Genomic DNA, 26,517 nt, shown 5'->3' on the forward strand with positions numbered 1-26,517 from the left:
TTATTTTTTCAACAAAAAAAAAAAATTTCTTATACTAAAAACTTCTAAAAAAATAATTGTTCAATCGTTTCCAAAGATGAAGAATCAAGGATTAAGAATTTATTGCTGATAAAAGGTAAGTATAAGGTAACTGGTAAATAGGGATCCTCCCCACCTTTCTTTTTAATTTCCTGTATTTCCTTTTATGATAACATCTTTTCTTTTAGATATAATTATTTTATTATGATATTTTTACTACATATTTATTTAAAAGGCCCTTTTCAGGGCCTTGTTTAATATCTTAATTATTTTAGCATAAGTAGGGAACATAACCAGTCCATTAGTAGTGTAGGTGTATGTTCTTGATAGTATTTTTGTTGTACTAGAAGATTGATAAAAGTTTGTTTGGCTCTGTATTTAAACACTGAGGTGTTAATGAATTTTTTAAATCATTTTTTTAATATGAATTGTGTATGATGAGAATAACATGAGTGTGAAAAATTGCTAAAAAAGTAAAAAAAAAATATGTGAGTAAAGAAGGTGTAGCGAGGTACAGCCATTTATGGATTCTCCATTTGTTATATCGATGATAATTGTCTTCTAAAGGTAAGTGAATATATTATATTTTAATGCCCTAGTTTTCAATATTTAAGATCAAATATATATAGTTGAACCAATAGCTATAGTAATATGACATTACCACCAAATATTAAAAAAAAAAATGACACTATCATTTTTTTTTTAGATTTATGATAAGTGTCTTGTCTTAATTTTATAGATCTATTTAATATTGATTTGAAACATCTTAAACCTACATTGATAATTTTTGTAGGTTAGGTTAACTTCAATCAGTAAGCTGAATAATATACATGATTTAATTCAGTTGCCTAATTATATTTTACCTATTCAGTTATAAAATAATTAAAAATCCAAGAAAATAATATTTTAACCCATAAACTTATTTGAACGTACATAGTAATATAATTTTGTATCCGACTACTTGCTCTTACATTTTACTAATTTATTCTAATACTCGGTTGACAGATTTTCCAGACTAAAATTAAACATTTCATTTATCAATGTGTTCAAAAATTATTAAGAATCTTAATGTCCACCATATTGGTAAATTAGTTAATTGGTTTAAAATTATATATTTAATTCATTAAATATTACATTGTAATCTTAAATAATTGTCATTTTCAAGTAGCGCACACAGAATGTTGTATTAATTAAAAGTTATAGGTAAAAAATTGTCTAACTGTCTTAAACCCAGTTAACTGAAATTGATTATTATCTTAATATGTAAGGTAGATTTTAAATAGAATATCTTAATTTTTTTTAATAAATTTTATTTGGTACAACTTATATTTAATTAGATTGTCATATTAGTTCTATGAGTGAGAGCAACTGGTCCAACTGTTTAAAAACATTTTGCAACTTTCAACTATCGTAAATAATAGAAAAGGTCTGTAAAATCTCGCTCTTGTAATATATATCATTTTTATTATATTTTACTTAAATCAGTTCTCCCTCCCTTAAAACAACTGCTTCCATTGTTTTAAATCGTAACATTGAGGTTAACACTAATTGTTAAATTTGAGGCAACAAATTACCTGTTATTATTCACACTACGTGATATTAGTTATTTGAGTCTTAATTTTAAAGGTAGATTATTTCACCAGTACTATGGACACCTATTTGTCTATAAACTAGATTGTGTAGAGTACATTGCAATTCCATTTGGCCAAATAATATATTTCTTAAATATAATCTTTATTATCAATTAACCTATGATTATATCGCACACATTTTGAGAACATTGGACTTTGTTAAAAAGTAGTACAGTCTGTACACAATAGCCACGAGCTTAAATAATCGGGTATTCGATACTTTTGCATATTAATCATAATACTATACTTAACATAATAAACGTACATTATGTTTACATTACCAAACTTGTAACTTGGCAACCATTTGAGAGCCCTTTTCTCAAGTCCTACTTTTTTTTTACCAAGTACATATAACAAAAGATGACCGACAAAACCGATCAATTTAATATGTTTTGTGTGTAGAATGTTTTTTCGTTATTACCTAAATGGAAATTCGTTATTTGAGAATTCAATATTAAATGTTATAGAATTTTGGATACTTCCACAAATTTATAAAGATAAGTACACCTAATGTGTTAGAAGAGGTTTTAGGGTATCCCCCTTTTTTTTCTTGAAAAGTATAATCTGCAACTGAGAAAAATAAATCTTGCTTACCTGTCAATATTAGAAATTCACTTAAAATTGTTCTATATTATTTAGTCAAAAGTATATTAGCTTAACTGTCGTTGCTCCTGTACCTTTTCAAAAAATTTTTTCAACAAGGAAGTAGACCTGAGATTAACACTGCAGTACATATTGATAGTAGGTCGTAATGTTAACTAAGTGTATTCATATTTGAACTTAGAATGACACTATTGTAGCTTTTAAATTAGATAAAGGAAAATGAAAAATTGGTCCATTAGTCACAATATAGATATTAGTATCTACATGTTACGATAATATATTTTTGAAGACTATTATATTCTATTCCATATTGTTAATTAGTACTTCAGTTAAAAATCGGTCATTTATACTGGTAACATTTTTAGAATTTTCGTTACCTTGTTTATCATTACGAGTAGATTTTTTTCTACTTTTTTTAAAAAGCTTGTTGATTAGTATAATTTTCAATTTTATTATTTTAGACAGCATAATAAGTATCTCAAGTATTAAAAACTGAGAAATATCACATAAGGTTTTATTTGAAATTACTAATATAATAACAAATGTACATCCTAATTGCCATTTATATAACAATTTATTTAATTCACAAAAAATTTAAAACATTTCAGTCTGAAATTACTCAATTATATAAATTGTAAAATTTTCTATACCAAAAAAAAAGTTATTGTGATAATGACATTTCAACAGTTTAAACTGGAGTAATGATGCGAATGCAAGTAGATAAAAACCTATCATGATGATGATGTTTTTCAATTTGTAACATTAATTTATTACTATATTGAATACCTATTACATCAAGTTGGTGACACTAAATTTGAATCTACGTCGATAAGAATTAATAAATTACCTGTTAGAATTCACACCATTTTACGGTACAACAATAATTAAAGTCATTACTTCATTTATACACATAATGTCCAAATTTAAACTGCATATCTTTAAAACTATATTTAATATAGAAGTTGAATTTATGGTCAAAAACTAGGAATTATCTATTTGAACTACTTACCATATAAGCTTTTATTAAGAGGCCACAACACTCATGTGTTGTCTCCGTCTTTCAAGTACTTAACATGACAAATTTATGCTCAGCAGATCACGTTTAGCTCCGTTAGTTAAAAAATTAAAGTAAATTTATTTATTATGAAACGTAATTGTAAAAACATTTGTGTTTGTATGTTGGGTTTTTACGATTATTAAGTTTTTAAGGGAGTTATGAGCATTTTTAATTCATGCTATGTTATATACTAAAAACTTAAAATATCTTAAAGAACCAACATACAAACACTGGTAATTTTCTTACCATTAAGTTTCATAAGTCGATTCACTAATTTTTAAACTGACTGAGCTATACGTGATCTGCTGAGCGTATATTTGCTATGTCACGCACTTGTAAGACAGAGACAACACATACGGGTGTGACAGCCCTCTTAACTACTTCATAACAATTACAACCACATTGTTGAATCAATAAATTCATCACTTCGATAAGAATCTTAAATTACGAACCACCTTCATAAAAAAATAATAATTATCGATACTTACCTTCGTACCTTTTTTGGTAATTTTAATCCTAAATGACCTTATCACAGTTAGTGTTGAGTCCCGGTTAAATATACTTGAACGTTAATTATTGTACGTTAAATTTTATAATAGTAGCATTAATATTATATAAATGGGATAAAGTAAAATATATTTTGTGTTTTTATAATATCATGTTCTTAGTAAAAACTTAAATAATAAATATTTTACAAATTCAAATTCACAACTATGTGTTGTACGCACGGTAGTAGCAACAAATTCAAACCGAATATTCAGGTGAAATATAAGTATTTAGTGTCCAGTATTTAATTGCAAAATATGTATCTATTTTTGCTTATCATTTGAAAACCGTCCCCAATTTTTTCAGGTTTTTGGAATAGAAACCAAAAAATTACTTTTTTCTTTGTTTAAACTATAATATAAATATTAAAGTTTTAAGTTTTTAATATTTTAGACCTTGTTGCATCAATGGTTTATACCTGGGAGATCGGGACTCAACTTATCGATTTTAATATGTATACAAATATTAGGAGCTCAATTTACCTAACTTCCTTTTTTCAGTCCAAAAATTGAGAATTACCTACCTATTACAAGTGAATTATTTCCACTTCGAACTAAGTATAAGATCTTAACAATTTTTTTGGTAGCAATAATAACGGTAAATAGATAACAAAACAGAATGCATTTACAATGACATTCTTATTAAAGAAAATAATCATTCATAGGCGTATACAGGGGGTCAGGGGTCATGGCCCGTAGGCCGTATTTACATATTTGTTTTTTATATTATAGATTTATATTTATTCGGATACCTACATGAACGCATAGATATAATATGACAAAAAAAAACCAACAAAATTGGTCAAAATAATTTTATACAATTGTTACCTACTGTAGTTTTCATTCGCTTATAATTTTATTAGAACTAAAACACCCGTTTTTATTATTAAATTACTATTTATTATTGTGTAAATATTTTAACTTAATAACTGACTGAAAATTTAAATACATTTTTTGCTTTAAAAACATTAAATTTTTGATTAATGGTTAGGTATTTTCATTTTGGTAATTGGTATTGTATATAGTAAAATTTTATAGTGTGCCTCCGCTTCTTAAAAAAATTCTGGATATGCCACTAAAATCATAATTTGACTGCAACTTGTTTGCGCAAACGAAAATAATTATATTTTATCTTGGTGACAGATTGGCACTGATAATCATCGATAAAGAATTTGGAAATGTTATAAAATTCCTTACTAACAGTACGTCTCTATGACTTAGTGTGCATAGATAGAATTTGTGATTCCTATACTTACTGAATGTGGATTTAGAAATAAATGAAGTTTTCAAATTGTGACGTAGAAATATTCATATTAATATTTACAAATAATTTTAAATTCACCAAATATCGTGTTTTAAATAGTAGTGATGCATTTTTAACCATACCTACGAATACAATCATAAACAGTCCTAAGTATTAGGGGGAAGGAAAATGTATCTAATAATTTATTGATTAATAAACAAACTATTAAAGCCTTAAAGGTAAGTGTTAACTGTGACGCAAACTGTGTATGGTTACGGCTCAACTATTCTCAAACGAGTGGTAGTTTTGTGCCCAAACAAGTTGTCTTTTTGGGGTTTATGCGCAAACCAGTACCGCTCCATAATTTAAATTCCGAATCACCTCATTAAAACATATTTTTATTTCTACAAACCATGGGCGGGCAACTGAAAGTTATTAGATGGCTAATTTTTAGTAAATTAAAATTTAGCGAGCTAGAGTATAGACGATTGACTTTGAAGTTGTATGATGCAATTTGAATATTTAGCGCGGGCTAGATAAAAAAGTTCCGCGGACCGCCAGTTGCACACCCCTGCTATAAACAATTAATATTACAACTTGGAATACCAAATTTATTAATTAATAACTAAGTATTCATATCATACTGGAACAAATGCAGCAAAAATATTGACAACTGTATAGGCAGGTAGTCTGTAAAAAACGACAAGGTAAATAATGTTAATTTTGGTTAAAAGTTATTAAAATAATTTTCATAAATAAAATTATTTTTAAATATATAATAAAATTTTAATTTTTAAAGCACGCTTGTTGAAATAAACTACATTTATATTAATTTTTAAATAAGTTATATTAAAGTTATATACATGGGTTGCGATAAACCAAATTTTATCGTTAAAAATGTAATCGTCGATGATGATAATAATAATATAGAAAACAGAAACCTATTAACTACTTGTTGAGTATATTAAAAGTTTAAATTACGACTTTGAATGTTATGATAAGATTATGGATATAAACTATAGGTTCTACTAATTTTGTAAAACATCAAGCGCCAGTTACATCTTGATCTCGAGTTCGACGTAAATATGTGATACTTTACAGAAATGTATTTTTTTTTAAAATAAGGAATTTGTTTAATCGAATAAAGGTGGTTTAAAAATAATTTGTTGGAATGGGTATACGTACATAATAAAACATCAGGGTCGAATGCGATTAACATGGAGATGCACAAAGGAATGCTCTTTGAAATGTCGCGGAACAATAAACACAGACTTGGAGTTGGAGAAATGTAATACTACTAATCCTTAAATTAGAAAAGTTCATAATCATACAGCTAATATTCGTGGAGTAAATATGTTTTTTATAATTACTGAAAATTGAAAAAAAACGTAATTACTATAAAGCTCAAAAAGTTGATACATCAGCTACTAATTTAATTTATAATTATAAATCTTTTTATTTACATGCAAATTGTATATTTTTATATTGTTCATAGTTTACTACATACTCATCTTTTAAGTTATAGTACCTACCTAAGGTGTATGTAGGTATATATCTATATTTGGGTCTTACCATATACTTGAATTTAAAAAAATATATATTTGCATTAACTATGTGTAATATTCAGGGCTCCTGTAAGTTTATGCATTGCATGTATTTTTTGCTACACAGACGATGCGAGCAGGGCCGGCGAAAGCAATAGGCGACCTAGGTGAATGCCCAGGGCGCCAGTACGGAGGGGACGCCATAATGAAAACTATTTTTATTTAACTTATCTTTTAATATTGATTAACAATATACAATTTGAAATATTCATTATCTAATGTCGTTTTAATTGAAAATACATCTGCAATTGTCTCATATTTATATACAGAACTAGTAATATAATATTATAGCTATGAATAACAAATTTAAAATAATATTATTTTTATTTTAATTTTTATGCAATGCGGCAATTTTTTTAAGTTAATTACCTTATTACAATATTATATGATCAGGTAATAAAATTGTAAGTTATATAAAATACATACCTACTATAATTGTATTTAAGTTTACTAGAAAACTTAATTTTACTATTTCTCAAACTTGGAAGGGGGGGGGGGTGAAGAGGTCAAAACATGGTTTCGCCCAGGGCGCCAATACTCATAGCGCCAGCCCTAGAAGTGAGCTATAGCCCAGGGCCCCCCAAATAACTTGGGTTTGCAGCTTTTCTACAATTATAGATATACAACTAAAAATTTAAAAATGTTTAGTGTATGTACACATTATATATTATTCGATATGACATCTATAATTTATTTATTTAATTTAGAAATTTACTTATTATAATTTATTTATACTAAATTAGTAGATATTTGAAAATTTAAAGTTAAATGCTTTTATCGTTTTTCCTACATTCGTATAGGCAATCATCTAATTGCGTCCATAAATAATATAAACAGTAATTGAAAAATGGACTTTATGGTATTAAAATAAAAATACTACAATAATATTATAATATGTTCTACCACGTTTTTCTGGAATGCTTCACAAATTAATTAATTTATAACTATAGAATTAGGACTATAAAATATTTCATTCTGTGTTAAATAAGATACATAAAAAAAAAAATAGATGACATACATACCTATTTTAGATACCTAATAATTTCACTTCAAATGTATAAATTTATTGGGTATTTGTATCAATTTAGGTACCTATTCAAGTTCATACAATATTAATTTCAATTTATCGTATATTTGGGAACATTGGTAAAGTGCAGTGGCACAACTATGGAGGTGCTGAAGCACCCCCAAGTTCCAAGTCTTCGTAATTTCAAATATCTGTAGTTTTAACAATGTAATTTATTTTATAATTTTATGACATAATAAAATAAATTCAAACATAGAGTTCTTGAAAACAGAAATGCATCAAAGAACAGTTTAAAAAACAGATTAGAGGACATAAAAAAACAATTCTAAATAAAGAAGTATTTTCAAATTTATACAAGTTAATGCAGGTTGGATTAACCATACCTCTTGTCAGTTCTGCGACATGTGAACGAAGATTTTCCTCAATGAGAAAGTTTAAAAATTGGTAACGAAGCAACATGTTACAGCAGCATGTTTTCAATAACAAATGAACTTCAATTATCGGCCCGACCAAGCAAAGACCTTTAATTTCTATCAGGTCAATTTTTTTTTTATATTTGCAATGTTTTTATAAGGACATATTTTACAAGAAATGAATTTTGAAATATACTCAAAATTCGACATTATCGTAAAATATTAATAATAAAAAAAAACACTAAAATGTAATAAAATGCAATTTTATTTTAAAGTATGGATATATTTTTCAAAAACCTCAAAATATGCGAAAATATGTACATTAAAATTTAATTTTTGAACTTGTTAGATTGTGATTTGTTATCTCATCCAGCAATTTTTTTATGCACTCAGTTTAAACATGAAAATGCATGAACTTCCAGGCTCTAATCATAAATATTAAGAGAGACCTGGCAAATGATATTATTTCTGAACAAATATTATACAAATTTACAAATATTGATAGAAAATGATGTTTGAAACTTTAGAATGTAATCAAAATAATCAAATACTATAATAAAAAAATTAACTGTGCCATATTCTTTTCCAAAAAATTTTATTGCGAATATAATACTAGTACAATTTAAATACTGGGATTATGTAAAGTTGGGGGGCGTATGGGGCATCCACGACTTAGTAAGCAATTCATAATTGTAGCACCCCCAAGATTTGAACTCTAGTTGCACCACTGGTATAGCGTGTAATCTTCCGGAAATTTAAAGGTTTCGTGTGATCACTGTGATCTACTGAGAAAAGAATATAAAGAGAATTTTTAATGGTTTCTGGTGATAAAGAACTTTTTCTTGAGATTTTCATAATATTGTTATAGGAAATTAATCGTTCGACATCTGTAGAATGAGGTTTAGCGGCAAAAACTTTAAAAATTATTGTTTACTGTGTATTGACAGTGTCAGTGATGTGTCTGTGTAGAATATACTATATAGATGATTATTACAATTTAGTTTGGTTAAAAACCATTAAAATGTGAAGCGTTAAAAATGAAACATAATATTATAAAGATTTCATTTGAATAACACACTTTTAAATTTCGTACTATACGATTTTAGGGACATAGTCAATTCATTTCAACTTACAGATGTTAAATTCAGGCTTTATTATAAGGATTTTTTTCAACTGCACAAATTATAAATTGATGTTTTAGTGATCTTAGGGAGCTTTTCACCACAATCTCGTTCCTCCCTCAAAAAAGTACCTATACGAAAATATATCTTTAAATTATACCTACGCTCTATTGACTATTTTCATTTACAAGTTATGACTTGTCCCATGCATTTTAAATAAACTGACTGGTGAGTTATACCTAAACTTACTATTTCTATAATAGTCTACATTTGATAAAATGTTAAATACAAATTTTAATACCCAAAAGTTTATTTTTGAGATTAAATTGTTTTTTTACAATCGTTATAACACATATGTCTTATACTACAGTTACTTCTTAATATTGTACATATTTCTCAAGCGCACATTTTCGTTTAGTCAACAGAACATTTTATATTTGATATTGCACAATTAGTGTCCTATTGCACCTAACAAATAAAGCCTGGTTAAGACTTAAATTGAAAATACTTGTAAGTTCTTAAATATACAATATAAAATAATTAAAATATATGTTCTATATGTACCTAATACTAACTGGCAGCAGCCATACATAAGTAATATTACTAATATTAGACTTTTGATTCCAAAAACTATGAAGCAGCTAGACACACTTTTATATTTTACGAGTATATCATATCGATTTTAATTAAATTGTCTTAAGTAAAAAAGATATTTCTGTATCCCGTTAACTGTGAGGAATTATCCCGCCAGCAGACATGCACCAATTTCACTTTCCAAACAGAACGTTATACCATCAGCGTCCAAATTATTGCCGATTGCTAAAGCTAGGTTTCTATCATAGGTATTGAATATAGGTATATTCAAATTATAGGTAGATAAAGTGTTAATTGCAAAAGTACCTAATAAACAGTGGTTATACTATAACAAATATTTTTTGGGTATACACCTAAATTGAGAAATATGTAATATATTTAAATACATAATAATATATAATTCCATTATAGCAAATTTATTTATTTATTATTTATAATTTATAAATTGTTCCACTTTGTTTTTCTAATAGCTCCACTTTCCCTGAACGGTTATCATCGGCCGATCTGTGCTGCAGCAACAGCCAGCTTCCAACATATTTGGTTGGGTTCCCTATACTAAAAGGTGGTCCATTTATATTGATAAAAATAAGATTTGTTATATTTTTTATTGTCAATTTAGATCTTAGATCTGAACATATTATGTTCAGATAACATTAAATTAAATTCCTGTTCACATTAGTATATTTAATTCCTGTATTTCTTCATGAATTGTATTATTATGAATAAAGTTTTTCATTCCTTGTACTAGTACAGATGTGTTTAATAAAAATCTATGGCCCAATTATTGTATTTCATTTTCTCCGTGTTTTATATAAACTATATATATATATATTGCTGTCGTCATAACTCATAATATAAATTTAATTTGTTTTATTAAATTAAATGTAATAAATAACAAGTATATTGTATTGTCACTTATCAGTATCTACTACCTGCCTATTTTATTATGTTTACTTAGTATTCAATGTTTATAGTTTATTAATAACTTCTGATGATAAATAAATAAACCACGAGTAATTTGAGAAGTTATGACGTTTGGACAATTTTAAATTTTCCAATTTTTATAATTTTATTTTTAATCATAATTAATTATTCTGATACACCAAATCCTCTTGGAGTTATGAGAATAAAAAAAAATCAGAAATGTTCAAATTATATGTATATTATTAATAAATTGTGGTAATATGGTTATCATCCAAAAGGCTACGACCTTATACCCGCGTATTTGTTTTATTTTCTTTCCTATACGCATTTAACAGTTTTAGTGTTTTGGGTATACGCCGTATACTCTTCACTACACCACTGCTAATAAATATACACAATATGACTCAACTCGATGTAATGTAAACCCGGATTAATTTTTCTTTAGCCGATCTAATTTGTCAATAGATTTAAACGTAAACGACAAGGTCATTAGCTCCAAATTTTTTCTAGCCATGCGAGCATGCGTGAATGAATATGGTTCATATAGGACTTATTTCAGTTGGTCATATTCCATTTTTGTTTCATTCAATATTTCTAAGTTCAGAGTATTCAAGCTAACCTACTAAACGTTTCGTTTTCCTGCGAACAGTGTGAACCGCGACTACTTTAAATGACGATTCGAAAATGTCATTTGACATGGAAGGCCAGTGTTAGTATCGTTTCTTGAGATGAGTTAAAAACAAAAAATGTGATTTTAAAAAAACCGGAATGTTTTAATATATTTTCTATGATTTTTTAATTCTGGATTGTACTATGAGTTAGTTTTGGTTTGAGATCAGACATGTTCAACGATTTTCGAATTTCGTTAGAATAATTCTATCCTAACCTATACGTATCTACTTACCATAAAAGTAGTATTTAAATGTTTCCAATACGCAATAATAATTGATGTTTTTAACATTTTTGAAACTAAGTAAACAAAACTATCAGTTTACAAAAATTTGCTAAGGCGAATAACTTCTTTAACTACTTATGCTACAAACATTTTTTATTAGCGATTCTAATTTCTAGTTCTAATTTTGACAACATTGGATATTCAGATTTAAAAAAAATATTGCTCCACAAATAATTTTATTTTCCAAGTTTTACAAGAAAATTCTACTATTATTTTAAATTATCGTTCTCAAAATATTAAGACCAGTTTTAAAATATGCAAGGTAATGATAGTTGTGGTTTTCAGTCCTTTTTTTTTTAATCACAATTTTTTGATCTGGTTAAAAGGCTTGCAAATTTAATACTTGATAACACATATTACATAGGTTGTTCTTATAATAACTTAAAATTTAAGTTATAAATCATAGTTTTAAATTGTTCTAAGTTGATGAATACAACATAAGATGCAAAGTAAGAACATTCATTGAATTAAACTGATATTGATGACATACCTTTGGTAAACTACAAGTTTGGTTTATATAAAGAGTTCCAACCGTTGTTGTATATTGTGTGTATCGCTGAAATTATTTTCTGAATACTATGACAAATCAAGTGTTGATTGCTTTGACAAGATTAAATTAAATCAATTTACCTGTAATAACTTTATAATTTCATTGAACATAAATAAACACAAACAATTTATTTTATTAAGAAACTAATATATTTAATATCAGTTTTCTTTAAATGACAAGTGTTTTTTTTTTTTTTTTATAAATTTGTTTTTAAATTACAACATATTGCATTATACTACTCTTACACTTTATCAAAACTAAGCATCTAAATTTAGTGCACAAAACATATACACATATTTTCTAAATAAATAATATATTTGATCTCATAAATAATAATAATAAAAAAAATTCAAATAAAGGTTAGGTATATAATAGTACGACGAAGAAAATTCAATAATACTGCTTATGTGTTTATGATGTGTTGTGTGCTTACAAAACAAATTAAAAATATTTAACACAGTATGCATACAAAAAACACTTATTGCAAGTATTTATGCTTAAACATAATTGTTGTACATAATATTATACTTGGAAGGAAAATACCTTTGGAAACATTGTGAGTGCTAGTAACCTATTAATTAAATGCAAAACATCAGGTACATGAAATTTACATATTTGAAGATGTTTAAACAAAATAATTCTCTACTAAAATGAACACTATTTGTATGATTAAAATAAAAATATAAAAAGGTAAAATGCATAGTTTGTCTAAAAAATAGGAACTATGTAGAAAAAAAAAATTAAAATTAAATGTTATCTTATGAATTTATGTACTGAGGTGGTGGGTGGTATAGAATTTATTATTACAAAATAAAGTAAAAAAGGAAGAAAAAAAATTAAAACATTTTAAGAATTTATCCATTTACATTATATACATATTATACATAACAATATTGTGGTTGAACCATATTAATTATTTAGAATTTGTTTGTACTTTAAGTTGATTATTATTAAAAGTTAATGTTGTACCTTTAATGATTGCGATTTAAAAAAAAAAAAACAAAAAAACAATTATATGGGGTTCAATAATTCTAACACAAATTTGTTGAATGGGCTTAGATATTAAAGTTATTTGCTACACAAAGTTATTGCCTTTTGTCTAAGTCTCATGTCCAACTAAGTTACAAATATATTGCTTTGAGAATGACACTGCGCATACATTCTATCTAGTGTTTATTTTTATAAGCAAACATAATATCATAATATTGTTTCTAGATTATTACCTCCCATTTCCTCTATAGTAGGAATTATATAACATATATTTTTGGTATTAGGAACAATATTACCACCGGAAAAATAAAACTTATGAAAGGTTCTAAATCATATAGGCAAGTCTAGTAAAATAATGTATAGCCGCACGAAAAAGAACCCCAGTTTAAACTAACTAGATGAATATTATTATACCCTACAAATTACATTAAAATTATTAATTTGAATAAATTCCTGCAATCGCAAATTTGTACTTCAAGTGTTGGTTTAGTCTTGATGGCTTAATATCTAATGCAATAAGTGATGTAAAAATAATAATAAATAATAATAATAATAATAAAAAAAAAGAACAGTAATATTGTTTGTACATTTTGTTTTTAAAGCTATTAATGAGGTAGACAGATGTACTACAAAAAATAAAATTACAAAAATAATAATAGTAATAATAATATGATACTTTATATATATATATATCTATATATGAATACGTAAATAAATATTAAAAAAGTAACTAGGAACAAGACGTATAACTTTTTTTTTATACATAGTTACATTTTATAAAATAGGAAAAATTGCACTCATTAACGGATAAAACTACTCGTAGTAATATGAGGTAGATATTTTTTTTTTTTTTTTTTTTATAGATTTTACATTCAGACAGTTTGTTTCTTATTGCTAATAATTAAACTTTTATAAATTTATCATATAATATTTAATAATATATATTTTTCATACAAATATATATCTTTGGAGATCTTAAGTAGAGAGAGCAACATTGCATTTTTAAAATGAAATAATTATAATTTTTATATTCTTTGGAAAATAACATTTGTATTTTATTCTATTATAGCATTTAAAGAGATAATATTACCACCCACTATGAGTCTCATTGAAATTAATGTTAGAAACTGGAAAAAATCAATTACAATAGTAATTCACGTGTAGCCAAATGTAAGGCACGTTTTTATAAATTTTTTTGAAATACAAATATCTTAATATGAGATAGGTAACTTTGGTAAAAATAATGGCTTATTATAACTATTTTTTAAACATGTATTACAATATCATAACAAAATACTACAATCATAAAGGAAAAAATTATCTATGGTAAATATATAATTTATACTTAAAAAAAAAACTTGGGTGTGAACTAAATTATAATACATGGTTACATGGACGGCATGGAAGTACCTATGTGTTATTAATTACGCAACCCACAAAAATATTAATTGGTCACATAATTTTTTATTATTATTATTGTACGGAAACTCGGATATGCAGACATTTTGGTCCATAAAATAAATTATTATCAAGAGTTTAAATAAATACTCTTATATTAAAAGAATACATATTTTGTAAGTTTTTTTTTTAAAATATATTATATACATATGATTTGATTTGGATTATTTATTTTAACTAGTGATTTTTAATTACAGATAGAGCTATTTTATTACAAGTCAAGTTAAAATGTTTTGTGTTCTGTGTAGTTACACAATTTTGTTAAGGAAAGAACATCAGTCACTTACATTAAATAATACCGTATACATAAATTGATATAATCAATTATTCAAGAACCAGAAAACCTAAAATTTAAATGAACTAAGAAATTTATTAAGGAGCATGTGTAAATATGAAAAATAACACCCTGTTTTCATGATGCTCCTGTACTTGGAATAAAAGAAAAGATTTTAAATGAATATGGGATTTAATACTTAAATGAATCTACTGATGTTTTTCTTATTACTTATAAATACTAAGTTAATTTTTGAATATATTATTAATATTGGAATCATTTTTATTAATTAAAAATATATAAATTAACCTAAATTTATTAACAAAGTAAAAAAAAATTGTTATGAATTATAGTTAGTACAAATAAGTTTTAAAACCAGACTTTTGAATTTATTTGACGTTATTTTGTTTAATATATTTAAAAATATTAGGATATTTTTATTATTTAAGGAAATAAATTAAAAGTTATGACTCTAGGGGATGGCACTATCATCTCTCTAAATGTTTATCAGACCAATGTAGTTTTACTAATAAAATTCAATAAGTCCTATTAAGTTCTCCGTGATCGTTGTGTTTCTTTTTTATATGCACTTGAAGGTTACCTTTCTGATGTGTTTTGAGCGGGCAGTATGGGCACTGGAAGGCTGGTTCTTTTCCACATTCAAGACGTTTATGTAGACTCAAACTTGTTTTAGACCGATACCTTTTGTCACAGTCAGGACATTGAAATATAGGTTCCTTGTCCCTATTATGTCTCCTGTGTCTTCCATAGCCGTCGTGACCAGAAGCATCCGAACCAGAATCCTATAACAAATGTTTTGTTTCAACAACTATTTTACCATTGCGCATAATAAATATATATTTATATTAAAAAATAATGTATTAGTTAGTTCCATGATATATTAACAAATACTATACCTGCATATCATAAAAATTTTGATTCATCAACGCAGGAATGCCAACAGATGCTGGAGCAATTTTCTCAAAATATCTTTGAGATATTGACAATGCATTAGTTGTTGTCCATGTTTTTGGCTGTTGCGGTTGTTGCGGTGTTTGTTGTTGATTATTCAAGTATTTAATAACACTTGACAAATGATGATAATTGAAATTGGTCAGATGATTATTCACCACACGCTGTGTGGCAGTGATTGTGGCCATTTCATCGCCTGTAACTGCAACCACCAGTTGTTAATATGAGGAGCAGTGGTGATAGAAGAAGCTAGAGACATGCTCAGGTGCGAAACAAGAGCGTGCGAAAAGTATAAGCCAATTTCACAATAAATACTAATAAGATTATTGCAAATACTACTGAACTACTAATACAGAAACCTACCAGTTAAAATAAAAAGGTACATGTATTATTTTATTGAACAGATAGATAAAATAATAAATTATCAATTTTAGTAATAATTTTTGTCATTATTGAACATTTAACTCTTGATTTGAATTTTTTAAAATTAAGATCCAGCGCTGTAAAAATATTTAATATTCTAGAAGTAAAAACTATGACAGGATGAGAAAAAAAAAGTATACAAAATCAATAATTAAAATATATCATTTTTAACTACAGCTGTCTAGTCTATAGATAAGAAAAGAAAGGATTATTTAATGTACATTATGAGTAGAATAATGATTTATTGTTTCGATGATAATGTCGTTGACCTACTGTATGATTTGACTTGTATTAACATAACACCTGTAAAAAAAAAGTGAATTAGTACATGTTTTCGATTAAAAGAACATAAAAAAATAATAAGATACGTAGGGATCATTTTTAATATAATAAATAAAAATAATTATATATATAACAATTTAAATATATATTTACATGTTTCAGGTAAATGTAACGAAATAATTGTTTAAAGTAAAATTTGAATACTAGTCAAAACAATAATTTGAAACTTGTAAGTACAATCTATAAAGAAAAAAAACTTACAAAACCACCAAAATTATAAGTTGTTTCAGGCTAACAAAAAAATAACCCAACAATTATATTACTTAAAATAAAAATTTAATTACACATTTTTAATCAAATAAATAAAATACCATTAAAAACTAATCCATAATACTTTGGGTCATTTGTATAATACAAGACATATAACTAACTAGTAATTTGTCATCTTAATACTGTTATATAATAAAACATTCTTAAGTAGAAAAAATACATCAACAATTTTACAAAATAAAAATTTGTATACAATAGTATTTATTTTAAGTAAATATCTCAAATTTAAGATTACTTGTACATGCATAATCTTAATTGGGACGGGAACGAGATTACAATTAAAAAAATATATCTCAACTTGTTCTATAGCTTAATTATCACTTGGAAGACTCAATTTCATTTGTTTTGGTTTGTTAATACTATAAAATCAATTAATACTTTTCTAATAATAAAAATAATAATAAAAATAATAATCATAAAAAAAAAATAAAATAAAATAAAATAATAATAATAATAAAAAAAACAAATACCTAAAATATAAATGTATTAATGAATTTGAAAAAAAACCTTATTTCGAAAAAAAAAATATATATTTATAATTTAACAAAATAAAAATTGAATATGTACAAGCAAAATCGCTGAAAAAATAATATTGATATAAAATAAATATATGCATTGCACGTTTATTGCAAATGGGTATTAAAATAATTGCAATTCAATTATGAAATAGGTAACGGTTTAAGTCTAGTGGGGGACGAAAGAAGTGGGCATTTCTTGGTCATATCAAAAGAGGTAGATTAAACTGGTTAATGCATGTAATTTAAGCATGTGTATAATATATTATTTATATTATACATAATAACAAAATAATAACTAACAAATACATATATGGGTAAAATTATTGTTAATATTATCAGTCAAGATTTATCTTAGGAGTATTAATGATTATTAAGAAAACTCAATAATTTTGCATAATATTTTTAATAAAAATTTACAACTATAACAAGAGGGTAGAGGGAGGTATTGTGATAGGATATGACCTTGAAAATTTAATAAATATGTAAATATAATTTTAAACATAGAATAAATATAAATTTTATAAAAATTTAAATAAGTAGTAGCATGTGCCTTAAAAGACATGTAAAATTAAATTAAAACAAAAATACTGAGGGAAAAAATTGTATTAATCGCTTTGGACATGCTGTGCTTTGACATGTGCCTGTACAACAGCTTGCGATTGTTCCTCATATTGGGTAGGGTGTTTTTTCTTAATATGTATGACCATATTGCCTTTTTGGTGACATTTTTGTGGACAAAAGGGACAATGGAACATAGGTTCCTTACCACATTCTAATCGCCTATGCATAGCCAAGCCACGACTATACTTATATCGTTTACCACAAGTAGGACAGACCCATCGTGCTTCATCAGGTGATCGGTTTGATGAATTTCGCATTCGCTTACCACCAGAACCACTGCTAGGTGTTGTCCGTATAGTAATGGCACCAGGATCTAGGTGATGAGGAAATAAACCAGGTATGTCTTCTGTATCTTGAGATAACCATTCTTTTGTATGCAAACCAGTGAATTTGTAGTATTCAGTAAGTATTAAACGTCTCTGGTAGTCAATCAGTTCAGCTATAAATACATAGCAAAAATTATAATTATAATATTTACAATAGATATAATAATTACAGTACCCAAAACCTGGAGAAAATTATGGTAAGCTTGGAGAAGAATGGAATCATTGTAATTGCCTTATTTAAATAGAGGTAACTGAGTAAATGAAATATGTTAATCCAGCACCTATATTATTTTATTTTGAATTAACACCGATTGAAGCATATTAATAATAAGCGTACCCGCCTAATGAAATTATTTTGGTTAGTTTAATGTAAGCTTACAAATCCACATCTTATGTAGATACTGTAAGGATGCAGTTTCCACAGTAAAATGTATTGGAATTTGTATGTTTAATGTAAATCTATTATTATTTATTTTTTACAATTTAAAAATGTTAGTTGGTTAAAAGTATATGGATATAATTTTTTTTCTTAAAAGCTCAAGAATTCAAGAGTTTGTTTCACAAATAGTAAACTTTACCTGGAACACTTTAGAGTTAATGTTGTATACTTGCTATTCCTAGTATGGATACTTCAAAATTATATTTAATTTGTTGATTTCACATCTAAGTTTTAAATAATGGATTTATAATACTTAGATTTTAAAGAATTAATTAATAATGCATTGTTTCTAAATTATTAAATATCATTTATAATATATATAGTGTTTTCTAGTTAATAATATGACAATTATAATAGGTACTTTTAAAACATAAATAAAAATCATATATTACCCATTAACAACAGTAAAGGTTTAAGATATTGAATTTCTAATAAATAATCCACACAACATATTAAACAAATCAATATTTTGATATATTTAATAATACGAGAAACTAAAATTATGAGTAAAATCAAAATGTCCAGTAGTTATTGATAATATTTATTTATAAGTTTTACACTTTTCTAAAATTATTTATCAATATTAGCTCACCTTATCTAAACAAAAATTATGTCTCGCCAATAAGAAAATACCAAAATACAACATTTGTGTTGAATGTATTTACCAAATGCTTACTGTAACACATATTTTTAAATGTGATTATTGAAATATATACCTACTGTTATCTATACTCTTAAGTTTTTCATATTTTATACTTTTCAGGTATTACATCATTATTTCAAGCATATTCATTTTATATATATAAACAAAATAATTAGGTATACTTAATTGAATTAAACAATGGATCGTGAATTTATAAAATGTATTAAAATAAATATGATCAACAATCAAAATACAATTTAATATTTTGCTATTCTTTTATAAGTGTACAACTTTACTATTATGTTTTTTCAATATACTTATTTAAAATTGATATAAATTTGTTCTATAAATAAATAATTTTTTTTGGGGGGGAGGGGATGTAATTAGACTATTTTGGGAAAATGTACATAATTTTTTTTATGTATTTTTATTCTACAATAATGATCAATTATTTTTGTAATAAGACTAATCAGTAACCATTATCAGCTTTAAAAATATCAAACCAAAAGTAAATCAGGTCAATATATATTATAGACATAAAATTAAAACTTACTTTTTTAAACAATAATTATTCTTGGATTAGTATCATTTTTATTCAGTAAATGAACTAAACACTCATCAAGTCATCAATTTATGATAATCTGTAAAAAAAAAATTGTATAATTTTATTGTATTTATGATATTCATAATCATACAAAAACAAATCAAATTATTTTACTAACCCACTAGATACCAATTTATAAAGTGGTATAGAAAACATTTAAACAAAGGCTGTAAAGTTTCTGAAATATATGCAGTTATAATAGTCAGTAAAATTGGAAAAATTAGATTATATAAAAATACATTAAAACTATTTCAGTTAAATTAGCTTAGCTTTGATAAAAGAAAAAAAATTTTAAATGTCCATAGATAAAAAATGATTGTGTATGTTGTAAACTTTTAACTGCTCAAATTTTGTACAATATTGTGTAGTTCACATAATATTTAGGGTAGATCCACAAATCAAACACATTACAGTTGAATTAATTTTTTTGGCTGTGATAGCTAAATTATTAAAATAAACAACCAAATGACAATTTTCAACACTAAACAACATCTAATAGTTGAATATTCTTAAAATAATGTTTAGTTCCATAATTTTGTATAAAGGACATAAGATGAGTGCATTAAAGAAACATTACATAGAGATAGTTAAAATTGTATAAAATTATATGATAATAGATATGTATATAATAGATGTAAAGGCATTTCTATATAGTCAAATGTCATGCTTCATGTTACAGTACAATACTTGAATTTGAAATCAAAGATTTTTGGTTCAAAAATAAGTCAATCATTAGTTATGATCTTTAGACTAAGCACTTACCTAAAATACATTTGCTTTGAAATAGCTTTTGATTTCCATTAATTTTTTCTAGTACAAATAATTTTCACCAAATGCATAAATTGAATGCAGTTAAATAAATATATCTACCTATTTCACATAGTCATTTTAATTTGTATGAAACCTATATTATTTCTAAATAAATTTATTTCACTCAACAACTTCTAACAAACATACTTAATCATTAACTTTGCTTAATGAATAGTTTATGGCAAAAATATAAAGTTTACCAAAGAAAACTCTGCATTGAAGAATATTGTATTAATTAATGTAGAACCTTCCGATGTGATCAACTAAAACTGAAAAAGCCATTTAATTGGGTACCTATATGTGCATCAAACAGCTAGAGTATTGATAACATGATATTAAATCGCCATATCGTTTAAACACTAAGGAGCACCTACAGCAGTGTAGGCGATCAAAACGTTGAACTGAGTAAAATTAATCATCTTTCATCATTAAATTGTGAAATTGAGTATGATACTCAATTATGGTGATCGATCTAACGGCAAAGTCACATAAACTATTAACATGGAATGAATATTGTTTCATTTACCTAGTGTTAATTCGACGACGAGACGATAATTACGTTCTAATACAGACACTTTTTGCTGATCAAGCTCCTCGGAACACTATTTATCTGTCTTCTGGAACTCGCAGCTATCCAAACCAGAAAACGCGAGCAAGTACAGTTAGCGGCGTTCTATGATGCCGCTTGTCGTTGTTGTTTAAGTCCTCGTCTTCGTGAATTTTTCAGTCGTTTTGGATCCCGCTAAATCGATGACTTTTTCGTGCTCGTTGCCGTTTTCGGTCACCATCTTCCGTACGTTTGTTTGTTTACACATCGTGTGCGTGTCGAATATGCGTGCGTGCGTGCGTGTGCCTTTTCCTGCCATTAGTTCCGGTTCCGTAAATATTTTCATGTATCGGCCGTCGTTGAGCAGCGGCCAGAGGCAGTGAAGGCAACCACGGTGGAAGAGGTAGTGGTGGTGCGGCGGTAGTGGCGGTTGACGGACGACCACAACTAGTGGGGGAGGAACTCCCCCCCCCGCAAAAAATTTTATCGACCGACGACGAAAAAAATTCACTCTCCTTATCAACAACAACAACCGAACGACACGCGAATACAAAAAATCAATAAAGGGCCGTCGCCGCGTTGACGACGTTGACGACGCGCGTTCCCCCCAACACACACACACACACACATAATACGAGCGATTACGGCCCTCGGCGGTGTAGCCGCCGCCGCGCCGACGTCGTCGGTCGTACACATACGCGTTAGTCGTGGTCGTCGTAAAATCACGCACACGCATTTCGAGTTCGGAGAAATCGGTGAGCGAAAGAAAAAAAACCGAAACGGAATTACGGTAAAAAAAATTTATTAAAAAATACACTCGCAGACGCACACGGACGGACTGTCTTATCACGTTCAGATAATAGCGTTGTATCGGATTTACTGGACGAAACGACCGCGAGCGTACACACAAAATCCCGATAAAACGGTTTTACATATAATTATTATAATATTGTTGTTGTTTTCGTCGTTGTCCTCTTTGGCGTTGTTGATGATATCATTTCACGAAGACTAATAATGACATGGGGTCTTAATTATTTAAGAAATCCGCGTAAAACGGCGGCAATTCGTGGATTTTTTAAAACGGTGAATCGAAATAACAAAAACGATTAAATAATGTTAATTATTACGAATTAACTATGTTATCGTAATCGTGTCGCCGCCAACAGATGCGACGGCGGCAGCGATCAGTCGACGACGGCACGCGCGCGTTTATTGAGACTGCTAGCGTGTAGTCGTCGGCGGTGTCGCGCGGCGGTAAAAAAAAATACTGAGTGGTAAAAAACAATAATAATAATAACCGTGGCATTCGCGCGGCGAGGGGGGAAAATTCTGATCGATGGGTCGTTGTTGTGGTGGGTAAAAAATTCACTGCGCCAACACGGGGAAAAAAAATATTAAATTTCATTCACCGCGACCGTGGCCCGTGAGCTAAGTAGTCGCAGTCATATATTAGTTGTTTTATTTATTCCACTACGACCCGCCGGCGCACAACGTTTCGGTGCCAGTATGCTGGGGGAGCGGTGGCGGCGCGCACAGGTGCGCCAGTGCAGGCGCAGGTGTGGACGGGACACCGTCAGGAATTACCGTACAACGATCGTGGCGACACGGTAAATACCGTGTGCACGTCTCTTTCTGCCCGCTTACAATATTATTTTTGTATATTATCTGTTTTTTTTCGTCATTCTTTTCGGCGGCGCGGCAGTGGCTATTAGATTTTTCGTATTCGGTTTTTTTCGGCTCTCTCTCGACCCTCTCAAACCCCCGCCTCCCCCCCAACCACGTACGCACGGTCGCGCGCTTCCCGTAACCCGTTCATTCTTTCTCACTCTATTTCCCCACTCCAATGTACCCATAAACCGACCATTTCTCGACGCTTTTTCTCGCTCGCTCACCCGCCACGGTTACCACCACCGGACACGCGGTCGACCGTGTTAATATTCCACCGCCGTGGGAACCGTTGGCCGGACAAAAAAACAAGCCGTTCTACGACGTTTCTTTCTTTCTTGTTTTTATCTTTAATATTATTTTTTTTAATTACACGATTTACACGTACTTACCTTCAAATCGATTTCGATTGAAAATTGTATGATTTTCGTTTCATCCGTTTATGTATTATAATATTATATTATATACTAACCATTGATGTTTATATATATATTATAGCTAACCATGCATTTTTTACTCTTCAATATATATATTATATATATATCAGTAAAAATATTTTCGTATTTAAAACGTATAACAACGTAGGGAAATAAAATTGTTCACATTGTAGGTCATTGTACTACTTGCGAGTTTATATAGCTGTAACAGTGATATATAATAATAATATAAGTGTGTATATTATAGATGTATAATATATATTGGACAGGTGAGAAAAATGTTAAAAAATATAAATATTTTATAGGAAAAGCAAAGGGTTTGGTGACTTCTCGTTTTTGATACGTAATAATATAATATACATGTTTATTGTAGGTATTATATATTATAAAAAATATTATTGTATTTGTAATAATGCTAACCACCAGAAAGGGTATTGATTTTTATTTATTATTTATTATTATTTCTTCAGGGGAAATTACAAATTATATGGATTCATTCAATTTTAAATATTACCATTTTCTTGACAATGTTTTAATTTTTTAAAACAATGATATTTTTAAGTTTATTAGTTCATTTTATTTGTTATAAAATATAAATAATAAATTGTATGTATATTAGTTATTACAAGTATATTATGTTTCTTTATTCATCTTATCGATAAACTAAAATAAATACATAATACACACATATTGCTTAATAGCTAACCTACATTACAAACAGAATTTACAGAATTTGTTACAGTAATATACTAATATGTACTCGGAGGAACTTATATTAAAATTATGGAAAAATTTGTTTTATTTTTCTACTGTTTTTACTTGAAGCTTAACAATTAACTTTTAATTACTATTGAAAATAAAAATAAATTGCTCTTTGTAACCTAGTTATTTTGTATTTTATTTAATATGTGTGAGTATAATGCGTGTTAACAATTATTCTTAATTTCCAAGTATTATTTATATGCTTTATAAATAGGATAACAATAATAAGATAACTGTGTATAGATATACGAAGATTAGAATACCTATATTTTTCTGCAAAAATAATACAATTAAAATCATTAATCTTTATAATTTCTAAATTTATCATTAAATTTAAATTCAATGTTTTTACGAGAAATTTTAAAATAAATTTAATGACTTTAAGTTTAAGTTAAACTGTACTGGTTATAGAAAACACGTAGGTATATAGCGTAAACTAACAACTGTTATTAAATATAATACTGAAGTGTTAAATATTGTTTTTTTTTTGTTAATTTTTTAAATGAATTCATTTTTATAGTAACTATTATCATTTTAAAAATTTTTCACAATATTTTGGTAGAAATTAGATAGTAGTTACCTAATTGTCTTAAATGGATGTCACACACTGTTTGTTTTCTGTCTAGCCCTCGCGCAACATAAACAAAACGCATTTATGCAGTCTGAGTAGAACTTGATACATTTTGGTTTTTGAGTAAATATACCTATTATAAAATTAAATTTTGATAATATTTCTGAGTACAAGACGATGAGTTTTTTCCATTATTCTCTATACAACGTCAATTATATCATTTAGAATATAATAAATTACAACATTTTTAAATAACCTTTAAATTTTCAAAATTTTAATTTTTTTAAAAAAACTCATCGTCTTATACTCAGAAATATTATCAAAATTTAATTTTATAATAGGTATATTTACTCTAGAACCAAAATGTATCGAGTTCTACTCAGACTGCGTAAATGCGTTTTGTCTATGTTGCGCGTGGACTAGAGAGAGAAAACAAACAGTGTGTGATATCCTCTTAAAGAATAATAATAAAAAAAAAAAAATCATAAGTTTAAAAATTTAAATAGATACCCAAGAACCAGCATAATCATAAAAAGTAAAAAAATAACAAAGTTTCGCTTTTTGTAGAATAAGCTTGTATATGTGACGTTTCCTATTTAATAAATAGTTGGTAAATTTAAGAAGTCGAGAGTAAAGATTTTACTAACATTCTAAATATCCCAAAAAGGAATAAATGAATAATTGTTTTTCTCACACAGGCTATACAATACTATACATAGAGTAGATACGTTAATATATTATTTGGACTAAAATAAAATTATGTATTATGTATTTTCATTATAAACCTCGAAATCTTTGTATATTGAACGTTGGTATACGCGTTATCTTTATATTATTTGCCTACAATGATGTTATCTTAGAATTTTTTTAATTTCTAATGGATTGATAAATTTGTTTCTGCGTTAAATAATAATTGTTACAGTATTTAGGCATGTAGGTAGTAGATAATAACATGTAACCCTCGGCTTAATAATTTTATATACATTACATTTAACACGTTTTGGCGAGTTCCGCATTGTAGATTTGTTATTGTTGGTTATATTATGTAAAACAATTTTTACTGTAAACGTTTGTATAATTATTTTATAAAATTACTATCAAGCCTAAGTAGATATTGTTTAGAAAATTACGTTAAGTGAAAAAAACACCACTTATAAGTTGATTAAAAAAAAATAAAGATAAACAAAATTTATAAAACTGATACTAAACACAGTTTTTTTGTAATTGGTTTCAATTTCATTTTATTGCAGTTGTTATTTTTCTTTTTAACTAGCATGGAGTATTTAAAAAAAAAAAAAAAACATGAATGTTCTCTCTGCCGGATATAAGTACAATAATTTATTTAACAGTGCAATAAAAACACGGTAGAGACACATTGTCATTATATAGTTACCAATTACAATAAACATGTATTATTGTTTATACTGTAGTATGTCGATTAATAAGTCCAAATTGTGCATATAATATTTTTAAGTGTGGTGTGATATAATAATTAAATAATACAATAATAAAAATGAAATGAAGTACATATAGGTTATTATACCTATTCATTTATTATCC

General features: G+C 27.0%; 3 protein-coding genes and 1 long non-coding RNA gene across 53 annotated transcripts in view; 1 reads left to right on the forward strand and 3 right to left on the reverse strand.

The window, feature by feature from the left end:
• Window positions 1-26,517, forward strand: part of LOC113554788 (longitudinals lacking protein-like) — a 360,082-nt gene that overhangs the window by 3,762 nt on the left and 329,803 nt on the right. The window lies entirely within an intron of this gene.
• LOC113554793 (longitudinals lacking protein-like) lies at window positions 15,360-16,453 on the reverse strand. Its single transcript, XM_026958834.1, has 2 exons — window positions 15,925-16,453; window positions 15,360-15,810 (listed from the first exon to the last, which is right to left on the reverse strand). Exons 1-2 carry the CDS (start codon window positions 16,165-16,167, stop codon window positions 15,544-15,546), a joined length of 510 nt encoding a protein of 169 aa, XP_026814635.1. The 5' UTR covers window positions 16,168-16,453; the 3' UTR covers window positions 15,360-15,543.
• Window positions 17,517-19,046, reverse strand: LOC113554797 (longitudinals lacking protein, isoforms F/I/K/T-like). Its single transcript, XM_026958836.1, has one exon. It carries the CDS (start codon window positions 18,408-18,410, stop codon window positions 18,138-18,140), a length of 273 nt encoding a protein of 90 aa, XP_026814637.1. The 5' UTR covers window positions 18,411-19,046; the 3' UTR covers window positions 17,517-18,137.
• LOC113554798 lies at window positions 19,184-23,127 on the reverse strand. Its single transcript, XR_003405306.1, has 3 exons — window positions 21,502-23,127; window positions 20,115-20,202; window positions 19,184-19,593 (listed from the first exon to the last, which is right to left on the reverse strand). It is a non-coding gene; the product is annotated as an uncharacterized LOC113554798 (long non-coding RNA).

Source organism: Rhopalosiphum maidis, chromosome 2 (assembly GCF_003676215.2).
Source record: "Rhopalosiphum maidis isolate BTI-1 chromosome 2, ASM367621v3, whole genome shotgun sequence".
NCBI lineage: Eukaryota > Metazoa > Arthropoda > Insecta > Hemiptera > Aphididae > Rhopalosiphum > Rhopalosiphum maidis.

Excerpts from the sequence above, each read along its gene's own strand:
- LOC113554793 (XM_026958834.1), bottom strand. The coding sequence starts at position 16,167 with ATGGCCACAATCACTGCCACACAGCGTGTGGTGAATAATCATCTGACC. Across the intron at positions 15,811-15,924 it reads AAAATTTTTATGATATGCAG|GATTCTGGTTCGGATGCTTC; the intron begins GTATAGTATTTG and ends CATTTGTTATAG.
- LOC113554797 (XM_026958836.1), bottom strand. The coding sequence starts at position 18,410 with ATGCGAAATTCATCAAACCGATCACCTGATGAAGCACGATGGGTCTGT.